The 19,760-nt window shown below is 39.1% G+C and overlaps 1 protein-coding gene across 4 annotated transcripts in view; it reads left to right on the top strand.

The window, feature by feature from the left end:
- Nucleotides 1–19,760, top strand: part of TMEM245 (transmembrane protein 245) — a 91,472-nt gene that overhangs the window by 58,478 nt on the left and 13,234 nt on the right. For 2 of the 4 annotated variants that reach the window (XM_008539210.2, XM_008539202.2), the window contains 5 exons: nucleotides 3,287–3,409; nucleotides 3,538–3,683; nucleotides 13,665–13,765; nucleotides 15,406–15,580; nucleotides 18,095–18,289. In XM_008539210.2, the coding sequence (XP_008537432.2) occupies nucleotides 3,287–3,409; nucleotides 3,538–3,683; nucleotides 13,665–13,765; nucleotides 15,406–15,580; nucleotides 18,095–18,289 (740 nt within the window). The remainder of the gene's footprint in view (nucleotides 1–3,286; nucleotides 3,410–3,537; nucleotides 3,684–13,664; nucleotides 13,766–15,405; nucleotides 15,581–18,094; nucleotides 18,290–19,760) is intronic. The other 2 variants (XR_011533278.1, XR_011533277.1) reach the window with 1 other exon arrangement.

The following is a 19,760-nucleotide window of genomic DNA, read 5'->3' as shown; positions in this document are numbered from 1 at the left end:
TCCAAGGCAGCAAGGAACAGTTAGCAGTGTTGCTAAGTTTTAATGACCGCTCTTCATTCCATAGCGTGCTTGGTGAGGTGTCTCAGCCTGTGACTCATCAGGTTAACTGAAGTTGAAGTTCGCAATGCTAGTTTTTTTTAAATTTAATTTTATCAAGCTAATAGATGGCCATAGTTGATAAGTCAAAAATGCTTTGAGATTTTTAATAAAAAAAATAGTAGTGCCCTACTCTGTGCTTCCTCACTTCCGTCTCATTCTCCAGAACCAGTTGTCAATTCTTTTAGCTTTCTCTGGGTATCTATCTCTAAATTTCTAAAATAACGTTTTTGCTGCTCTGTCTTCATTTTGCAATTTTAGATATTGTCTTTTGGCTTCCTAATATGGAAGAGGAAGATAAAGATGTGACTTTTTTACAAGTCCCTCAGTGCTTTCTTATACTTCCCTTGGGGTTTTTTTTTCAGCTCCTTTTGTTCCTACCCCCATCCCTGCACTCACATGTTCTCTTCCTCCCATGCACCGAATATAGCTATAACAGTTTGAAATTAAGTTTAGAAATTCATATCCTTCGGTTCTAAGAATTTTTAATAATCCCTTCCATCTGTTTTCTCTAGTCCAGTGGCTCGCAAACATTTTGGTCTGAGGACTCCAAAGAGCTTTAGCTTACGTGGATTCTGTTGATGTTTATTGTATTAACAGTTAAAATTGAGAACTTTTAAAATATTTATCAGTTCACTAAAAAGTAACATTGCATGTTAACATAAAGAACATGCTTTTTGTTTTCCAAAACAAAAAATATGTGTGTAGGGATGTTCCTTGCAGTGTTACTTGTGACATTAAAAATTGGGAACCATCTCTATATCCTATGATTGGGTAATGATTAAATACTAATATCAAAACTCAATGAACTAATGTGGGTCATTAAAAATAAAGATGAAGGTTAGTGATGAAAGATAAAGATGAAATGCTTATGATGCAAAAGAAAACATAGAATTCTAATTATATCTGTAAATAAGCAGAAAGTTGCAGAAAAAAAGGAAAAATGGAGACAGTTGTGTTAAGGATGGGACTGCAAATCAGTGTTTGTCTGATTTTCCAAAACAAAAAATGATTTAGTGAGAAGAGTGGCTTTCTTTTATATTTTTGCAAATCTGTTTAATGCCTGGATTCTCATATCTACTTCTGCATTCAGTTTATTGAAATACTTTTAGGTGAAGTGTATGAGGAGAATTCAGCCTCACACAGATATATAGTTGGAAAAGAGGGGAGTCTTTTAATAACGTTTTCAGATAAATTGTGGTGGTGTTTCTTTGATACTACACCAAAACTCAACAAATGGATTTCTTAAAGGTTTGTTGCAGTGTGGAATTTGAAACCATGTCAGTGAACTTTTTGTGCTCTTATGTTAAAGTCTGTTGCTGTGTTTTGGCTAGGAATGGATCTTTTACCCGTACATGGTTTTGTAATATGCACTGGTCATTTGGAATACTGGTTCACTGATTTCTGTACATTATCTAAATATTGACACATTTTATACAGTATAAAAGGTCACATTGTTTAATAGCACTGCTGATCTCATCAGACAAAAATTTTAAGCTGTCAAGGTCACCCCTTGATTGAACTTTTTATTTCTGCCCTCAAACTTGTAATACCCAACAGCTCTTTTGTATATTCTGAACCTTCCTGCCTAATCCCCGTGACTACACGGAAAGGTTACTTGATGTTGTTGGCAACTACCAGTCTACAATTAATATATGCAGTTAATTTCTTAAGAATTAGCATGGACTATTTCCTATCAGCATGACCCAGAAACTATTTAAAAATTTTTTGGATGAAAAATTCCAAAATGAATGAAGCCTCCAAAAGAATGCTTGTCAAAATCACAAGTAAGGGCATTGTTGGTTTGTTTCTCGGAATCAGTGGCATTATTCATTCATTCTTTATCCCACAAGGTCAAACAGTCAATCGTGCATATTTTTGTAGGCATAGTGAAGCGTTTTCAAGATTTTATGTAAGGAGTTATTATTGTAAATGAAACCAGCCTGCCAGAGTTCTCTTATGAAGAGCGAGCTGAGGTTTGCAAGAAATGCCGAGGACAACAAAATATGCCTTGATAAAGGGTACATTTGAGATAGGAAAGGAATGGATGGGCTTTTTACTGAACAGATGGTATAACTTGACCATATGACAAAAAACAGAGCTTCTGTTTTGGAAAGGGCACCAAAATAAAATCAGACGTTAGGAGTTCTGGTTCCAGCTCTCTTTCCACTTATTAGCTCCATGCCCTTGGGCAAGTCTTTAAAAATCTCTGAGCTTCTTTTTGTATATATGTAACATAAAGATGGTATCATCTGCATTGCTTGCCTCACAGCATTGCCGTGAGGTTGGTGGCAGCATTTCGAAAACTGTAACGGAAGGTGTTTTTCTGATCATTTTGCTTCCATGTTTTTCATTAGGAGGAAGGATAATTCTCTTGGGAAGAATAGAGCAGACATTATCATGAGGGAATTTAAGTTCATGAAGAGATAAAACATGTAGGAAATAAAAACATATAGGTGTGCTATAGATATTGTACATCTTCTTTTAGTAATTAACATATGTTAATAACCATTTTAATTCTGGTTCTAGTGGATAACCACTTGTAGGTGATGGATCGAATGAACTCAGTAGGTCTTGATGTAAGGGTCATGTCCTTCTGAGGAAAGATTTTCAGCTGCAGCGCTCTGCTCTTGACCCTATCTGTTCAATTCTTTTATTATGACTTTATTGAAGTCATTGAAGTGATGCTTTTGTGTTTGTAGATGAATCTGAGTTAGAGGTGGCAAGGAGGGAGGCAAGACAAATGCTGGAATTTCATGGCCTGTGCTTGTGATCCTACAGGCTACCTAGAACCATAGGTTGCATTATGGCATGTTCTTCTGTAGGTATTTTTTCTATGATGCCATTTTTAGATAGTTGTAATCATGCTATCTATAAAATTTTTGTATCCTGATTTTTAAACTTACCATTATATGGTAAAATATTTTTCTATGTTATAACAGATGTTTTTAATGGCTGCCTAATATTATTTGGAGTAGATTCACCATAATTTACTTAACCATTTTCCTTACTAATCAACATTCAGATGTTTTCAGATGATTTTCTTTTTTCATTTAAAATAATAATACTCAGTTCTTATCTTTTCAGTTTTTGGTACTAAAACACATTATTATTATTATTATTAAAAGCATATGTTAGACACTTCTTTCCTCAGGATCAGTTCTGATATTGAGCTTTCCCTCCTGGTCAGATCTTAGAGTCTCTGTGGATTGTTATGAGCCGGAATGTCAGCCTGCTTTTCACTACTGTCACTACGCTCCTGACCATCCTCTTCTACAGCGGGACTGCCCTTCTCAATTTTGTGCTGTCTCTGGTATGTACCCAAGATAAGTACACATCACATTTCTTTCCGCAGTAAAGCGTATTCTTGGTTCCATTTGTGTTTCCTTCCTGTCGTTTCCAAATGTGATTTTTTAGGAGATACTGTCCTTTGTTTTGCAGATAATTTTCCTGACCACACTATTTTATCTGTTAAGTTCCAGTGATGAGTACTACAAGCCAGTGAAGTGGGTGATAAGCCTGACACCACTGTCTCAGCCAGGTCCTTCTTCTAATATTATTGGCCAGTCTGTGGAAGAAGCTATCAGGTAGGGATAAGATTTATGTTATCCTTATTTCCTTTGGAAAGTGCTTTCCATGAGAAGCCCATTTTCTGTCCTGAGCCTTCTTAGTAATAATCAGTGCTAAACTAGTGATGGACAATGGTATTTAAAAAAATTTATGTCTTTTTGAGAGGATAATATGAGCAGTGCAAATGTTGGCAAGAAAAAACTTCAGCAGTTTCAATATCCTACCTCTCAAGCCTGTGATTTACAAAGACTTAATGGTCTCTCCCCATCAGCCTTCTGTCCGCAGGCTCTTTCTCTAGCTCCTAATCATTGCTTGGGAGACACCCTCTTGTACCACATGCCTCACCTTCTCTCAGAACCCTCCTTCTGTGCTCAGGAGTTCTGGCTTGGCTCTGGGAGGAGAGTAGATGGCCTTCCTATTTCTTCCTTTCTTTCTGCATCTGAGCTGTGCCCTTGGCAGGGAGTGGTTTAGATACTGGAAAGGCAAAGTCTTTGGTCATCTCCAGGTCATAGCCTCTATGTGCATCACAGGTTCTGTTCAGAAACTTCCATCATGTCATCTGCAGTCTGTGTATTGCAGGCTGGGTTTCTGAATGAGGTGATTCTTCAACTTTTATTCTCTATACACTCTTTCCAAGTCAGTGGCTCCTGCCCCCTTTTCTTTTTCCTTTTAGCATTTTGGGTACGGAGAGGCCTTTTGCAGCCCAGGCCTGTCTCAGCTCCTTCCCCAACCCTTTTCCCTTATTGCCCTTAACTCGTTAATAAGCCTCTACTACATTTTTACTTGTTATGGATAGCTACTCAAATTGAATCCTCATGTTATCCATTAGAGCTCCTTTTTCTAAGAAGTTGTTAGCCAGGCAGTCTTAAGCTTGTCTTGAATAATGAATCTTTGGCTTACATTTTTGTTTTTACATATTTTGTAAAAATACCATTGCTTGGAACTAGTCTTCTGCAGAAATCTTGATTTGACCTGATAATCTTGTCTGACTGAGCTTGGCTTATTTTTTCACTGTATTCGTGTCACAGCTGAAGATACTTCTTTGATCTTTGAAAAACCCTCCGTTACATTCAAATAGGATGAATGCTCCTAAAATAAACTCTTTCTGAAAACTTGGGTAGGTTTTCTCCCCTTTTCCTACTAGCAAGGCCTGAGTAAAGACTTGATCGATTTTTTTCCTTCCTTGGTTAGACATCAAGTGGGATAAAAAAAAAAATCCGTTATACCCTGTAGTGCCCTCGGGTATCCACATGGGTCCATCCGTGTAAAGATTGCAAGTTTGGGAGTCTGTTATCTAATGTAACAGCTCTTAGGGTGAAGCTGTCCTTCAGGAGGAACTTACTAAGCCGCCTAAGTCTATGTAACTGTTGGCTATCACCTTTATTGAGTCACCAAAATGATGGGAATTCTAGCAATAGGTTAACTTTTTCTCTCTTTTTTTTGAGAAAGATTAGCCCTGAGCTAACATCTGCCACCAATCCTCCTCTTTTTGCTGAGGAAGACTGGCCCTGAGCTAACATCTGTGCCCATCTTCCTCTACTTTATATGTGGCATGCCTGCCACAGCATGGCTTGATAAGCAGTGCCTAGGTCGATGCCTGGGATCCAAACCATGAACCCAGGGCTGCTGAAGTAGAGTACACGAACTTAACTGCCGCACCACTGGGCCAGTGCCTAACTTTTTCTAAGTGACATCTATCTGACTCAAACAAGTTTATGCAAATGCTCTACCAGAAAGGAAAAATCACCTTCAACCTTCTCAATAGGATAAAGCTATTGAATCAACCATGTCAAAGGCTGGCAAAATCCTCCTGTCAGTGTGACTTAAGCTAAGCTTTACAGAAAAATATTTACCTCGTCCATGAAGAACTTCAAGAAAGATGATACTTCATTTTCCTAAAGTAACCTTAATTAGCACTGACTCTTATTCTCACAAAAGCTTTTCTATCTTCAAATCACAGTTCTTGAATTTTCTCTGTTTCTGCTTTCTTAGATCATTTTCCAGATGTCTGTCATTGAGTCACTTTTTTTTCCATGGCGTATATGGTATGAAATCAAATTGTCCCCCCTCCTTTTTCTTTTTTTTTTTTTTGATGAGGAAGATTGGCCCTGAGCTAACATCTGTTGCCAATCTTCCTCTTTTTGCTTGAGGAAGATTGTCGCTGAGCTAACATCTGTGCCAATCCTCCTCTATTTTCTATTTATATGTGGGACACTGCCACAGCGTGGCTTGATGAGCAGTGTGTGGGTCCATGCTGGGTATCTGAACCTGTGAACCTTGGGCTGCTGAAGCAGAGTGTGCAAACTTAATCACTACGCCACCAGGCCAGCCCTACCAAATTATCCCTTGTTTTAAACTTAATTCTCTAATGTCATGATTGCTCGAAGTTGGTAAGCAGAGCTGTGATTTGCACCTTGGCCCAGTGCTTGAAAGCACGCGTGCTTCTGATACATCACGATGCCTTCTTCCAGGAGGAGCTGGCTGGGGAGAAGCTCATGAGTTACATTTGTGGTACTGTTAAGACCGTTCAGATGGATACATGAGGCTGGTGGCTAAAAATTCAGTTCTTTGGCTCAGGAGGGAATATGAGATTAGAAAGAGTGTGGTCATCTACAGAGATATGAGGAAATATCTGTCTTTTTACAAATTAGATTTGTCTTATCTTCTTCAGATTGCGCACACTAATTATGCATTACAATAGTACCCCATGTCTTGGTTGCAAAGTATACTGGAACAAAAGCCATTCACTTTATCATCTTATTTTTAATACAGAAAAAATTTTAACAACCTTCAGTACCATAACTGTAGTCCTAATGGTTCTCAAACTGATCGATTTTTCTGAGTTGGAAAAATATGATACAGACTAGAGAACTTGTTATATAGCCTGCGCTGTTCTTCTAACCACAGCTACATCAAGTTAGATAAATTAAAGATTGTAATTCAAGGTGATTTTTAGCAGTCTAAGTGCTTTTGGTCTATTTCTTTACTCAGTTAAATTCAGGACTTCAATCAAAATGTACAGGTTTTCCATAGATGCCTCTAAGGAACCTTCTCATATATATGAGAGCAGTGAGTTCTAGTTCTAAGAGCTCTTGTCGGATCTTTCATTCTGAAGGATTGTGTTCAAGATGAAATGTTTCTTCATGGAGAAAGATTTTAAGAGGAAAAATATTATACACTTGATTATGAAAATGTTATAATGTCCTGAGGGTGCCGTTTAGTCTGCAAATCAGTGATACAGACTTTATAAGCATCAGTTATTAGTCACCTTCAGTGTTGCGGTTAAGTGGAAATCATTAAACTCATTTTATATGACCCATCAGTAAGTTAAAAGTGGTATTGAAATTGGGAGTTAACTGCATGCCCAGACAGTGAAAATGTCTTTGTTCTTTAAGCTTGGCCTTTTGAAATATGTGGTTACTTTATAGTCACTGTCTCATTGAATTTTTGAACCTTAATTATTATTCTCAATCCTGAGTAAGTATTCTTCTAAATTGAATACATTTGTGATGGAGTTGTCATTTCGTGAACTTTTGAGAGAGTGGCATGCATCCTTTATCCCCAGACCATTTTCCCCCCAGAGCATGTTGCGTCCTGAATGTTTGCATCGCACCCTTCCTTCCTGATGCTCCCTTCTGCTTGCTCTGGTGGAGATATTGCACATTACTAAGTTGCACGTTGTCACGGCCTCAGTGCAATTTAGTGTGTGTGATATTTTCACATGAGTGCATGCACACGGGTATGGCTCTTGCTTGTGGGATTACAGCTTTTCAGTGCTGGCGGGTGGGAGTCCTACTAATGAATTAGGTGGGGAAATGTATGTACTGCGAGATTTTCATTTGGAAAGTGAACATGCTTCCCACCTTTACCCTCCAGTTTTGGAGAATTAAAAGTATTTGCGTTAAAAAAAATCAGCGTCGATCATTTGGTAAATCAGTATTTCCATTTTTGACTTTTAGCAAATTAAATATTCCTTGGAAAGAAATTCTCATGGATTTAAGATTATACTTTATAACCGTATTTGTTTAAATTAAAATGATAAGGAAGAGTTTAAAGCTGTTGGAAAATATATTTTCACTTATTTGAAGAGATATCTCACCTAACACTGGAATAGAGAGGCAAAATGTCTTTTTTGTAATTGTGAAAATTAAATTAGCTAGAGTTCTTAAGTAATAATTGTCAGTAAATACAATGCCTTTTTAACTACTTGATTAAAGATCAGTCTAATAAACCTAAACCTCTGTTTCTTTAAGTTTCCAAGAAAAATGACCTGAAAAAACTTTGTCTTGTATTTAGTTTCTCATTGTGTTGCTTTAAAAATTGCTGAATTCACTTTAATAGGCTTATAATAGTAGTGTTGAGATACAAATGTTTGCTATTTGCCTATATAAGTGAGACAACCCCTTGTTAACTTTTTAGTTGGTGTTAGAGTAATCTTCATAATAACCCTATGAGGTGAATCCTATTATCTCTATTTTACAATCAAGGAAAGTGAGGCTCAGAGAAGTTTTATGGTTTTCAAGATCGTGCCACTAATAAGTGACAGAACTGGAATTCCAAAGCAGTTGGCGACAGAGCCAGGATTATTTCAGGTCTTAGGACTCTCATTTCCCTGTTCTTTCTACTGAATCCATGTCCTTTTGTTTCTCCTCCTTAACATTTCTCATTTTCCGCGTTCTTTTCTCGTTTTCTTCCTCCCCGCCACTCTGTTAGTTCCTTCTGTTGTTCTCTCTCTTATTAGTCTTCTAACTACTGGGCCCTTGGCCTCCAGTCTCATCCCTTCTCTCAGTCCGTCCTCCACCCTAACATTTGCTGTCAAGCACCGAGTTACATGCTTTGCGTATGTTATTTTACTGATTCCCTGTTAGGTCCCCTTGTTCATCCAGAAAAAGAGACCTTTGGTCAGAAATCAACTAAATTTATTAAACTGGGAGTGTAGCTCAGTTAAGAGGAAAAAAAATCCCTCAGAATGAGGGCCTGAGTTTTTCCAGGTAAAAAGACAAGAACAGCCCTCTCGAAACTGTAGGATCTGTGTACTCGATCACTCTGGTGTACTACCTCCCAATCCAGGCACCCAGCTCACTGAAGGCCAAGACGCTGGGTGTCAGAACGGGATACGGCAGTTCCATATCTAGTTGTACCAACAAGGCGTGGACGCTCACACTGTGAGCACCTGGCTTGTCTGGTCTCTTGTTGCTCTTCCGTTTCTCTGCCCCTGTCCCCATGTTCTATTTCTGTTTTCCAGAACACTTTAATAGGATGACTAGGATCCCAGTTTGTCTCAAGATGGGTATACTGAGCCCCTATCCCCTTTTGGAAGTGGTCAGCTAGGATAGCCATTTTATCAAATCAGGGCCCTGGCCAGGACCAGACTCACGCTGTAATGCAGCTGCCCGGGCTTCTGTTGGGTGGTCTCTTGGCTTTGAGGACCATTAAGTACCTGGTTGACCTGAGTGAGAATATCTTAGTAATGTATAATAGAAATCTGGATACGAAAAACGAATATTCACCCAGTGTCTTGGCTTTTGGTGACTGGGTGTCTAGATTGGGAGTTAGGACACAGAATGATCTAGTACCTAGATCCAATAATTTCCAGAAGGGTTTTTTCTTGCCTTTTAACTTTGACTACCTCAGGCCTGCCCTGCTGTCATTTTGAGTTTTTTTCTTATTTCTTTTCTTTTTTAAAAAACCGTACTAGACTTCTAGTTTAACAGATTTACCTGATTTCTGACCAGGAGTCTCTTTTCTGTGTGGATGAGGGGACCCAACAGGGAATCCATGAAATAAGCAGATGCAAAGCATATAACACAGTGCTTGGCACATAGTGGGTTATATTATTTTTCCTATTTCCTGTAATAGTTTCCTATTGCTGCTGTAACAAATTACCATACACTTAGAGGCTTAAACAAGACAGATTTTTTGTTTTACGGTTCTGGAGGTCAGAAGTCCTGAAATCAAGGTATCAGCAGGGCTGCATTTTTTTGATGTCTATAATAGGGATACATCTGTTTTCTTGCCTTCTCTAGCTTCTGGAGGTTGCCTGCATTCCTTGGCTTGTGGCCCTTTTATCTCCATGGCCAGCAGCATAGCATCTTCACTTTTCTTTCTCTCTGACCTCTGCTTCTGTCCTCATGTCTCCTCCCCTGTCTCTGACTCTCCTACCTCCTTTTTATAAAAATTTTTTTATTCAGATAAAATTCACATACATAAACGCACCATTTTAAAGTATACAATTCAGTAGTTTTTAGTATATCTGCAATTTGTGCAACCATCACCACTATCTAATATCAGAACTACTCCCTCTTAGAAGGACTTTTGTGATTACATTGAGCCCACCCAGTAATCCAGGATACTCTCCCCATCTCAAGATTCTTAATCACATCTGCAAAGTTCCTTTTGTCCTGTAAGGTAACATATTCACAGGTTCTGGGCATTAGGATATAGACATTATTGTGGGGGCATTATTCAGCCTACCACGTGGGTACTTAGCAAATGTTAGTTTCTCTTGACCTGACCATCTCAATTCAGATATACTAAGCTCTTGAGGTGCTATAAACTTCTAGAGTCTTCATCATCATCAGAATCCTCTGAGCGCTGATCGACTGTACTGATCTCAGGAAATCTGATGACAACAGTAGCTCCAGTGACAGCTGTTGTTTATTGAGCACCTAGTGTGCGCCGGGTCGGTTACCAGCAGCTTCAGGTGCATTGTCATTTAGCTTTTCGTGAGCTGACTTGCTCTTTCTATCGGTATCCATCCACATAATACCATGAGTATGGAGTTTAGCCTCATACCTTGGGGGATGGGGTATGATGTAGCAGGCAGCGACTTCTGGCTGGGTGTTCATGGGCTATAGACATTTTCTCTAAATTGGGAGATCGAAACAATTGTTAGTGATTCTTAAAAAGTTGAGCAGATACCATATGACCCAGCGTCTCCACTCCTAGGCATTTACTGAAGAGCAGTGAAAGCACATGTCCACACAAAGCCTTGTGCTGAAATGTTCATAGCAGCAGTATTCACAACAGCCCCAAAGTGGAAACAGCCCAATGCCCATCAACTGGCAAATGGATAAACACATTGTGCTATATCTGTATAATGGAATGCTACTCAGCAATTAAAAAGGAACAAACTACCAGTATACTCAACAGTGGGAAGGAATCTCAAAAGCGTTGTACTAGGTGAAAGGAACCAAACACAAAAAGCTACATAATGACAGTGTGGATGTACTTGATGCCACTGAACTATACACTGAAAAATGGGTAAATGGTAAATGTCACGTTGTGTATATTTTACCACAATTTTGTTAAAAAGCTACGTAATGTATGATGTCCTGTTAACATGAATTCTAGAAAAGGCAAAACTGTAATGATAGTGACAAAGCATATTTAGTGGCTTGTCAGAGACCAGGGTTCGGGGGCATAGACTATAAAAGGGCATGAGGGAACTTTTTGGGGTGATGGAATTGTTCTGTATCTCGACTGTAGCGGTGGTTATGCAACTGTATACATTTGTCAGGACTTACTGAATTGTACACGAAAAGTTGGTGAATTTTGTTCTTTGTAAATTATAATTCAATAAAGTGGTAAAAAGAGAGGAGGAAAAATGGCTAGGATTTTGAGGGAGTTAAGAAATTCTATCTCCCAGTGAATCGTTAGAGGGTCGTTCTCTGGTGTTTTGTAAAGCTTGTGTACCAGATCGTAAGTCATAAGGTAGAGGAGAATATCTTGTCTTTTCCTCCCTCCTTGGGTTACATGAATGTATTTAGTAACTGCAAACAATATGTAATGCACTTACGGTCCACAAAATTACTTAAAAGTTGCCTAAGTGAGAATATCACAAACAAGCAATATTCCTAGAGGAAGGAGAAAGAAGACCATGTGTGTTTCCTGTAAGTGGTCCCTTTTGGATTGAGCTTTGCTTGCTTGCCACCCAAAGGGGTGACTCAGTTGAGATATTCTGTTGCACCTTTGATGTCAGCTTATTTTTGGCTTGAAGATTTTTAAATGACATAAAGTTGATGAAAGTACCACCTCTGTATCTTTTTTGATTGACACCCCGCCCCCCAGTTCTAGTCAAATTCTGTGCTTTTTTTCTTAGACTTTATTTTTATTAATCTCTCTGTGGGCATTTGATATTATTCTCTCCTCTCAAAAGCTTCCTTCTCCCTTGATCTCTGGGAATGGTATACTCAAGTGATTTTCTTTCTCCTACGAAATGATTTCAGTATCTCTCTGGCTGGTCTATCTTTGTCCTTCGGTCCCCTGTGAGAACACGGCCCATTGCTCCATTTTCTCTGTGCTTGCCTCTTGGGACGTCTTATCCTTTCCCGTGGTTAATCCATTCTGATGCATCTCAAATCTGTTATCTCTGGTTCTCTACTAAGCCTTGTCTCTTATTTCCAGCTACCTCATCATCCTTTTTTCTTACAATCGCCCAAGCTAAATGTATTCCCTTTTCTTCCATGTCCTCTCACATTCTGGGCTTTTCTGTCTTTGAGACACTGCTGTTCTTTTCCCCTCAGGTTTAAAACCTGAAGCTCTGCCATTTTCATTTTCCTCTGTCTCCTCTATCCAGTTACTGTTTAGATTTTTTTTTTTTTTGAGGAAGATTAGCCCTGAGCTAACATCTGCTGCCAATCCTCCTCTTTCTGCTGAGGAAGACTGGCCCTGAGCTAACATCTGTGCCCATCTTCCTCTACTTTATATGTGGGACGCCTACCACAGTGTGGCTCGCCAAGCAGTGCCACGTCCGCACCCAGGATCCGAACCAGTGAACCCCAGGCCGCTAGATTTTTTATATTTCCTGTGGGCTATCTCCTTTCGTTTCAGTCTTTTTGATACCACTTTCATCTGTGTCCTTCTTGTCAGAGATCACATGGTACCTTTAAGACATTCTTGAGTGAAAGCTGTTGGTCAGGATGACAGAGAAGGCACAATTTAGGGAGCCGCTCTGTCACCAAATCCATGTCTCCGAACCCTATTAAGTGACTGAATCACCAGACTCCAGAGCTTGGCTTTGCGACAGTACACCTCTTGCGATGCTTTGGAAAAGCTTGGTGTTTGCTCTTGTTTGTACAGTGTCACCTTTGCTGCCATGGTCTCTGCTTTTTCCATTGCAGATGGCTTTTCCTTCTCTCGTGAGTATGAGTATGCCTCCCCCGTGCCCCGCAGATTCCTGGGTGTTTGTAACTTTGGGGTAACTTAAGGTTTGCTGCCTTTGGGGTCTCTCTGAGAAGTTCCTTATTTCTCCTCCATACACAATACTACCCTAATAATCTTCCAACTGAAAGCAAAAATGTAGTGCCTGAGATTGCAGATTTTCATGTACTTTATTCCTGTTAGTCACTGATTATGTGTGTCTGTTTTTACCCCTCTTGTATTTTCCTCTCTGATTTTACTTTGGAGTTAGTAAGATTTTTCTTTCCATAAATTCTCTCCCAATGACCTACATTCTTTGATAGCATTTGTAGAAGTTACTTTGTAGGCTTGGTTGCATAGTTGAAGAAATGTGGCAAAATTTTGTTAACAAGAGAAGAAAGATGGAGGAAGTTGAAGTTATATTATCCCTCACTTGCTCTTTCCAGAGGGGAGGGCTGGCTGCAGCCTGGATTTCTTACAGTTTAGCTACATCCTCAGAAACATGATCTTCAATCTCAATTTTCTTTCCGTTTATTTTGACGGTGAAAAATCTGCTTTGGAAGTGAAAAGTGGATGAGTTATTTCAGTGAGTAGGGTATTTTAAGGTATTTTATTTCAGTTATCTTTTTATCAGAGAGAAATTTAAAGAACAGTTTAGTAAACCCATTTCAGGGTTTTAAAATACAGTCTTTATGTGTCTTTGAAACGAAATGAAAACACCATTCTCAGGCCATTGGAGAACTGGAAGCTATTATCAGATTTGGACTGCAGTAGCCAGAAACCTAGACATATTGATGTTTCTGAATCACAAGATGATCCCGTGTGTGTTTACTTTCCCTTTGTCTTGGGCCTTCTAGAGGGGTGTTTGATGCTTCCCTCAAAATGGCTGGTTTCTACGGACTGTACACCTGGCTGACTCACACTATATTTGGCATCAATATTGTCTTCATACCCTCAGGTAACAACTGTATCATGACTTCCTCTGTCCTCTATTTAAAGTTAAGCCATTTTACGTACGTTGGGAAATGTCATCTTTCTCAAATTTTAAAATAGTGAATTTTGAAATCTAATCTAGTCCAGATTAGGAGCAGAGATATGACTTGTAATGTTTATTTATTGCTGTGTCCCAGTAGCTAGAACAGTACCCAGCACATAGAAAGCGCTGTATCAGTATTGTTAAATGGACGAATGACCTAGCACTTAACACAGCACCTAGCACGTACTTGGTGTTCAACAAGTGTTTAATTCGAACTGATTGGCAGGGAACGGTGAGTCTTCAGATAGCTTTGTGCCGTGACGGGTATGGCCCCGGGGTGAGATGAATGCCTCTGAGGACCCTAAGCTGTCTGCATACCTCCTAAGATCTATTCTGATTATACCCCCATTCCATAAGCATCAAGGAGGGTTTAATGACCATCTTTTGCTTTTCCTCTGTGTTATCTCTGCTCCTTTCCTTCTGCTTTTTCTTCTTTTATTTCTGTGGCCGCTTGTCTTCCTAAATATATCTGCCTTCCATGTTTACCGTTTTCCCCCCTTTTGTCTGTGCACCCTTCTTTACATTCCCACGTTCGTTCAAGTTCTCTCCTACTTCACTGTTCACTGAGCGACCCCCTGACATGCAAGCAGCCTGAGAGCACATGGAGGTGGTGGTTTCATAACCGCCCTGGGAGGCAGGCAGGGTAGGTCATGTCCTTGTTGTGTAGAGGAGAAACCACAGTTTTCCAAGGTCACATACCTGCTTAATGGTAGAGCCAGAACCAGAGTCCATGTCTGCTTGTCTCTTAGTCTGGAGGGGAGCCAGACTCTCTCCAGAGTGCTCGAACCTGCACACTGCTCTAGAAGAGGGCAAGCGTGAAGTAAGGTCTTTCAGCTAGCAGGGTTTTTCTTTTTCTTTTTTAATTACATTTTATTTTTATTAGAAAGAAGCAAGGTAAAGAATATACATTTGTATCTGAGATTTAGAAACTAATTTCTGATTTGGCTTTGGACTCCGTACAAATTTTGACCAATGCTCTATAGTTATAGGACTGTATAGTAACTAACCGTTGATTCAGAATGACAACTGCAGGCCACTAAAGTTTTGTTGCTTAAAAACAGATTCATGGGGGCCGGCCCAGTGGTGTGGTGGTTAGGTTCATGAGCTCCACTTCGGCGTCCCGGGGTTCATGGGCGCGGACCTACACGCTGGTCATCAAGCCATGCTATGGCAGCATCACATGTACAAAATAGAGGAAGATTGGCACAGATGTTAGCTCAGCCACAATCTTCTTCAAGCAAAAGGTGGAAGAGTGGCAACAGATGTTACCTCAGGGCCAATCTTCCTCACCAAAAAAAAAAGCAAAAAGAGAAAACAGATTTCTGAGGTAGACACACACTTTAGAAAGGTTTCTAGTATCAAGTTTTAAGATACTGGACCTTCTTTAACTAGCAGATTCAGTTAAACAGGGCATATCATTCCCCTAAAATTTAAGTTTGTATCTGTTTAACTTGTTTTGGTGGACATTTTTAAATAGGAGGAGCTAGTGCTTGGGTTCTGCTGTTTTGTCGTTGTTTTGATGATGATGTTAAGTTGCTTTTCCTCTTTTAATCCTTTCTCAGCTTTAGCAGCAATCCTCGGGGCAGTGCCGTTTCTGGGAACGTACTGGGCAGCGATACCTGCAGTGCTAGACCTGTGGCTTACACAGGGCTTAGGATGCAAAGCCATCCTACTGTTGGTTTTTCATCTCTTGCCAACCTACTTTGTAGATACTGCTATCTACTCTGATATCTCAGGGTAAGTATTCCACGGAACTTCTGAAGTTGCTGCTGAATCATATCCATGGATTTCTGTGGCCTTTTTTAAAGAGATTTTTTTTTTTTTTCCGAAGAGGGGAGAAACAACAGCTGGTGGGATTTTTAAGTGAAGTAGTCTTTTGTGATCCCACCGATTTAATCAAAGTTTAATTTAATATGATTAATATCGTTTACAAGGTGTATACTCATTTGTTATTATATAAATATTATTTACAATAATTGAGACCCTGGGTTAAAACAAAATTCTGAATAATCTTCTGATTTAGTGACATTTAACCTAGGAAAGAAACATTGCATAAAATATTTCAAGTACAGTAACGAGTTAGAGTTTATTTTCAGAACTTCTTTGCTTTTGGAGAAAAACATCATTGGGTTGTACGTCTAAGGATTTCCATGTGAAACCAGATCTTATCAAGTTAATGTCTGACAAGCAGAGCTCTCTTACCTGAGGTCGTCAAATATGGTTCTATGATGAATGCAGGTTAAATTTAAGGCAGAAGCCAGACTTTGGCCATATAATAGAATAAATAAATATCTGTTTTTGTAGGTTTTACTATCTCTTTTAGAAATTGCATTAGGTAAATCAAGCCAATTCTCACTTAGTCATGTATCCAGAGTAACATTGCTTATTTGAATCTAGGATGTGACCAAATGTTGAATTTTGATTAGCTACTCAAATTCAGAATATTAGGACAGTCCTACTGAAGCTGTCATAATAATTAATATATTAAATTTTCTTTAAGTAAAACTCACTTTCACAATAAGGGTAGACGGGGTCTGTTTTTATAGAAAGAGTAGCCTTCAGTTAATTTGAAATTTTGTGGAGACAAAGCGTATACCACCTTGTTTTCTCTCTAGTAAGTTAAAGTAGAAAATTAATGGTGTAGAACTCTGAAGCCCTGAAATTCCAGAGCAAAAAAGAAACAACTCATTAAGCAAGCCCTAGGGGAACTATTATGCCTAAAACATGAGGGAGAAAATTAAAGATAAAAGGAGAACGGCAGAGTGTGGTTTACGTGTTTATCGGCTGAGATTTTAACAGTAACAGCAGTTACATGATTTATGGTTAAGTGTTTTCATTTCTTTAAACTTTGCTATAAATTTTATATTAAGGTTTCTAGCTAGAATGTAAGACTTATGTGTGGTTTTATCTTAATAAAGTAATACCTTATTTAACCAGCATCATTAGGAAAAGAAAGATTTTGCATAAATTGTTTTATTTGTTTAAATGAAGCTTTTATTTAAAAGCTCCTACACTTTTTCTTTTAAGCTTTAAGCATTTTTTGATAAAAATTTTCCTTAAAATGTTTTGTTTAGGGAAAAAGCTTGCTTACATGGCATACGTGGAATACTGCCCTAAATCCTTTTTTGGAATGAGGAAGTCATATAAATTATGAATATAATGTATTGGTGTCCTGAAAACTGGCTCACCTTAAATATTACTTACTGAACTGTAAGATAATACAAGACATCCTTCCAGGCTCTTTAGTTAGTTGCCCCTCACTACATTGTTCTGATCATCCGTGTTTAAAAATTAGAAACAAACAGGGGCTGGCCCCGTGGCCGAGTGGTTACATTCGCGCGCTCCGCTGCAGGCGGCCCAGTGTTTCGTTAGTTCGAATCCTGGGCGCGGACATGGCACTGCTCATCAGACCACGCTGAGGCAGCATCCCACATGCCACAACTAGAAGAACCCACAACGAAGAATACACAACTATGTACCGGGGGGCTTTGGGGAGAAAAAGGAAAAAATAAAATCTTTAAAAAAAAAAAAAAAAATTAGAAACAAACAGAAATACCTCATTTCCAAGTCCCTCTATGTCAGTGGTCATTTGTGATCATTGTCACTGTGCTGTGCTGCTGTCGTCTGTCTTACTTCATTCCATTTATGTAAGTGATATTGTGATAAGCTGGAGGACAGTTATGACTCTCCCGTGAATTAAAAAGCTTGGGTTTTGTGACAGATATTTTCCTCATGAGGCCTTTTTTTTTTAAATCACTACCTGTGTTAAAAACTATATTGCCAGAAATCTAAGCTGTGAATAACAGGGATGCTGTTGTATTGTTGTCATCTTATGAAAAGCATAATTAACTGAATTACATAGTAAATTGTGCTCATTTAATTATCCCTGATGGGGGTAAACTTCACAGGTAGACTTAGGTAACCAGTCCTAAGCCAGCATTAACCCACCTCAGACAGCCACCTAATGGGTACAAGGTACCTGTTAACAATCTGACTTTACTCCTTCGGATGCTGGACCTATAAAAAGGCAGATGTCACACATGTTATGTAGGCTGGAAAATTCTTGCATCTTGATATTATTACAATCAATGTTCAGTTATCCACATTGAGATGATCTAAAGAAAACTGATAATGCATCAAAAGCCTGGTATATTAGAGCATGAACATGGTGGCAGAGAATGTGTTTCAGATTTACTCTGAGATTTATGTTTCTTCAAAGTCATGAGCTAAGCAATGTGCTCTTCATTCCAGAGGTGGCCATCCTTACTTGACGGGCTTGGCAGTGGCTGGCGGGGCATACTACCTAGGCCTGGAGGGAGCGATCATCGGGCCCATCCTTCTCTGCATCCTTGTGGTGGCTTCCAATATCTACAGTGCCATGCTAGTGAGTCCCACGAACTCAGTGCCCACGCCACACCAGACCCCGTGGCCTGCTCAGACCCAGCGGTGAGTTAAAGCAGAAGGATCATAAACCGTGTGTGAATTTGAATCTCTGTTATTTCTTTTTTTGCTTTCTCCTCAAAGCCCCCCGGTACGTAGTTGTATATTTTAGTTGTGGATCCTTCTAATTGTGACATGTGGGATGCCGCCTCAGCATGGCCTGATGAATGGTGCCATGTCCATGCCCAGGATCCAAACCGGTGAAACCCTGGGCCACCAAAGCAGAGCGCGCAGACTTAACCACTCGGCCATGGGGCTGGCCTCCTGAATCTCTGTATTTTTGACCTGAGCAGTGTTGTCAAGATACAGGTATTTCAGTGCCTGCGTTCTGCTAAAGATTGTAGAAGACACTAAATTAATAGAAGTGATTGGTTTGCAGACTTTGGGGCTTCATATACTAGGAACATTTAAAAGCTAAATTGGGTCAGAATTGTTAATGTCCTGAAAGACTAAAAATAAATGAAAAATGGAAAAGACTGTGTTGGGATGTGGAATACTGGATTAAAGGAGAGTAAACAAATAGGACAGCCGAATGCAATGCATGAATTCATGACAGGATCCTGGGTTAGGAGTGGGAAGAGTTTATAAAGAACGTTTCTGGAACAATTAGAGAAATTTGAATATGGACCAGATATTGAATAATAATATGTGAATGTTAAATTTGTTAGGTGTGATAATGGTACTTTGGTTATGTAGCAGACTATCCTTTAGGGCTGAGATGTCATGATGTCTGCAGCATATTTTCAAATAGTTCACCCAAAGCTGAGAGAGGGAGAAAGTGACTGTAGCAGAATGTCAGCAATTGGTGACTCTAGATGAAGGACATATGGTTGGTAGTTGTACTAGTCTTGTGATTTTCTGTGGGTTTATACTTGTTCCAAATAAAAACTTGGGAAAAAATTATTTGAGTGTACCAGTATTGAGCTACAACTTGTTATTTTGCAAGTACAGACATTGAAATCATAATTGTTGTCATCTATCACACACATTTCGTAAAATAAATTATAATGTAATATAAATTGTAATTTAAAAGATGTTCCTGATTGTGTCATAATTTTAAAAAAACTTTATTCACGTATATCTTACATGTGGTGAAATGCACATCTTAAATATACAACATGATGATTTTCTTCATATACTTATACCCATGTAAGCATCACCCATATCAAGATATAGAATATTTCTGTTTCTCTAGAAGGCTTCCCCATAGCCCCTCTCAGTCAGAGCCCTTCTCTACCAATAATCTGACCACCATCACCTTAGGTTTGTTTGGCCAGTTTTTGAACTTGTCATGTAAAAGGAATCATATAGTATGTACTCTTGAATCCGGCCTCTTTTGCTCAATGTCCTGTCTGTGAGAGTCACCCCTGCTGTTGCATATAGCAGTGGTTCATTCTTTTTTCATTGCTGTCTAGTATTCCAGTGTGTGAATTTATTTGGTCATTGTAGAGATGGACATTTGGTGATTTCCAGTTTC

This window comes from Equus przewalskii, chromosome 26 (genome assembly GCF_037783145.1).
Source record: "Equus przewalskii isolate Varuska chromosome 26, EquPr2, whole genome shotgun sequence".
Taxonomy (NCBI): domain Eukaryota; kingdom Metazoa; phylum Chordata; class Mammalia; order Perissodactyla; family Equidae; genus Equus; species Equus przewalskii.
Note: the sequence above shows the minus strand (reverse complement) of the source record. Positions and strands in the feature narration are given on the sequence as shown.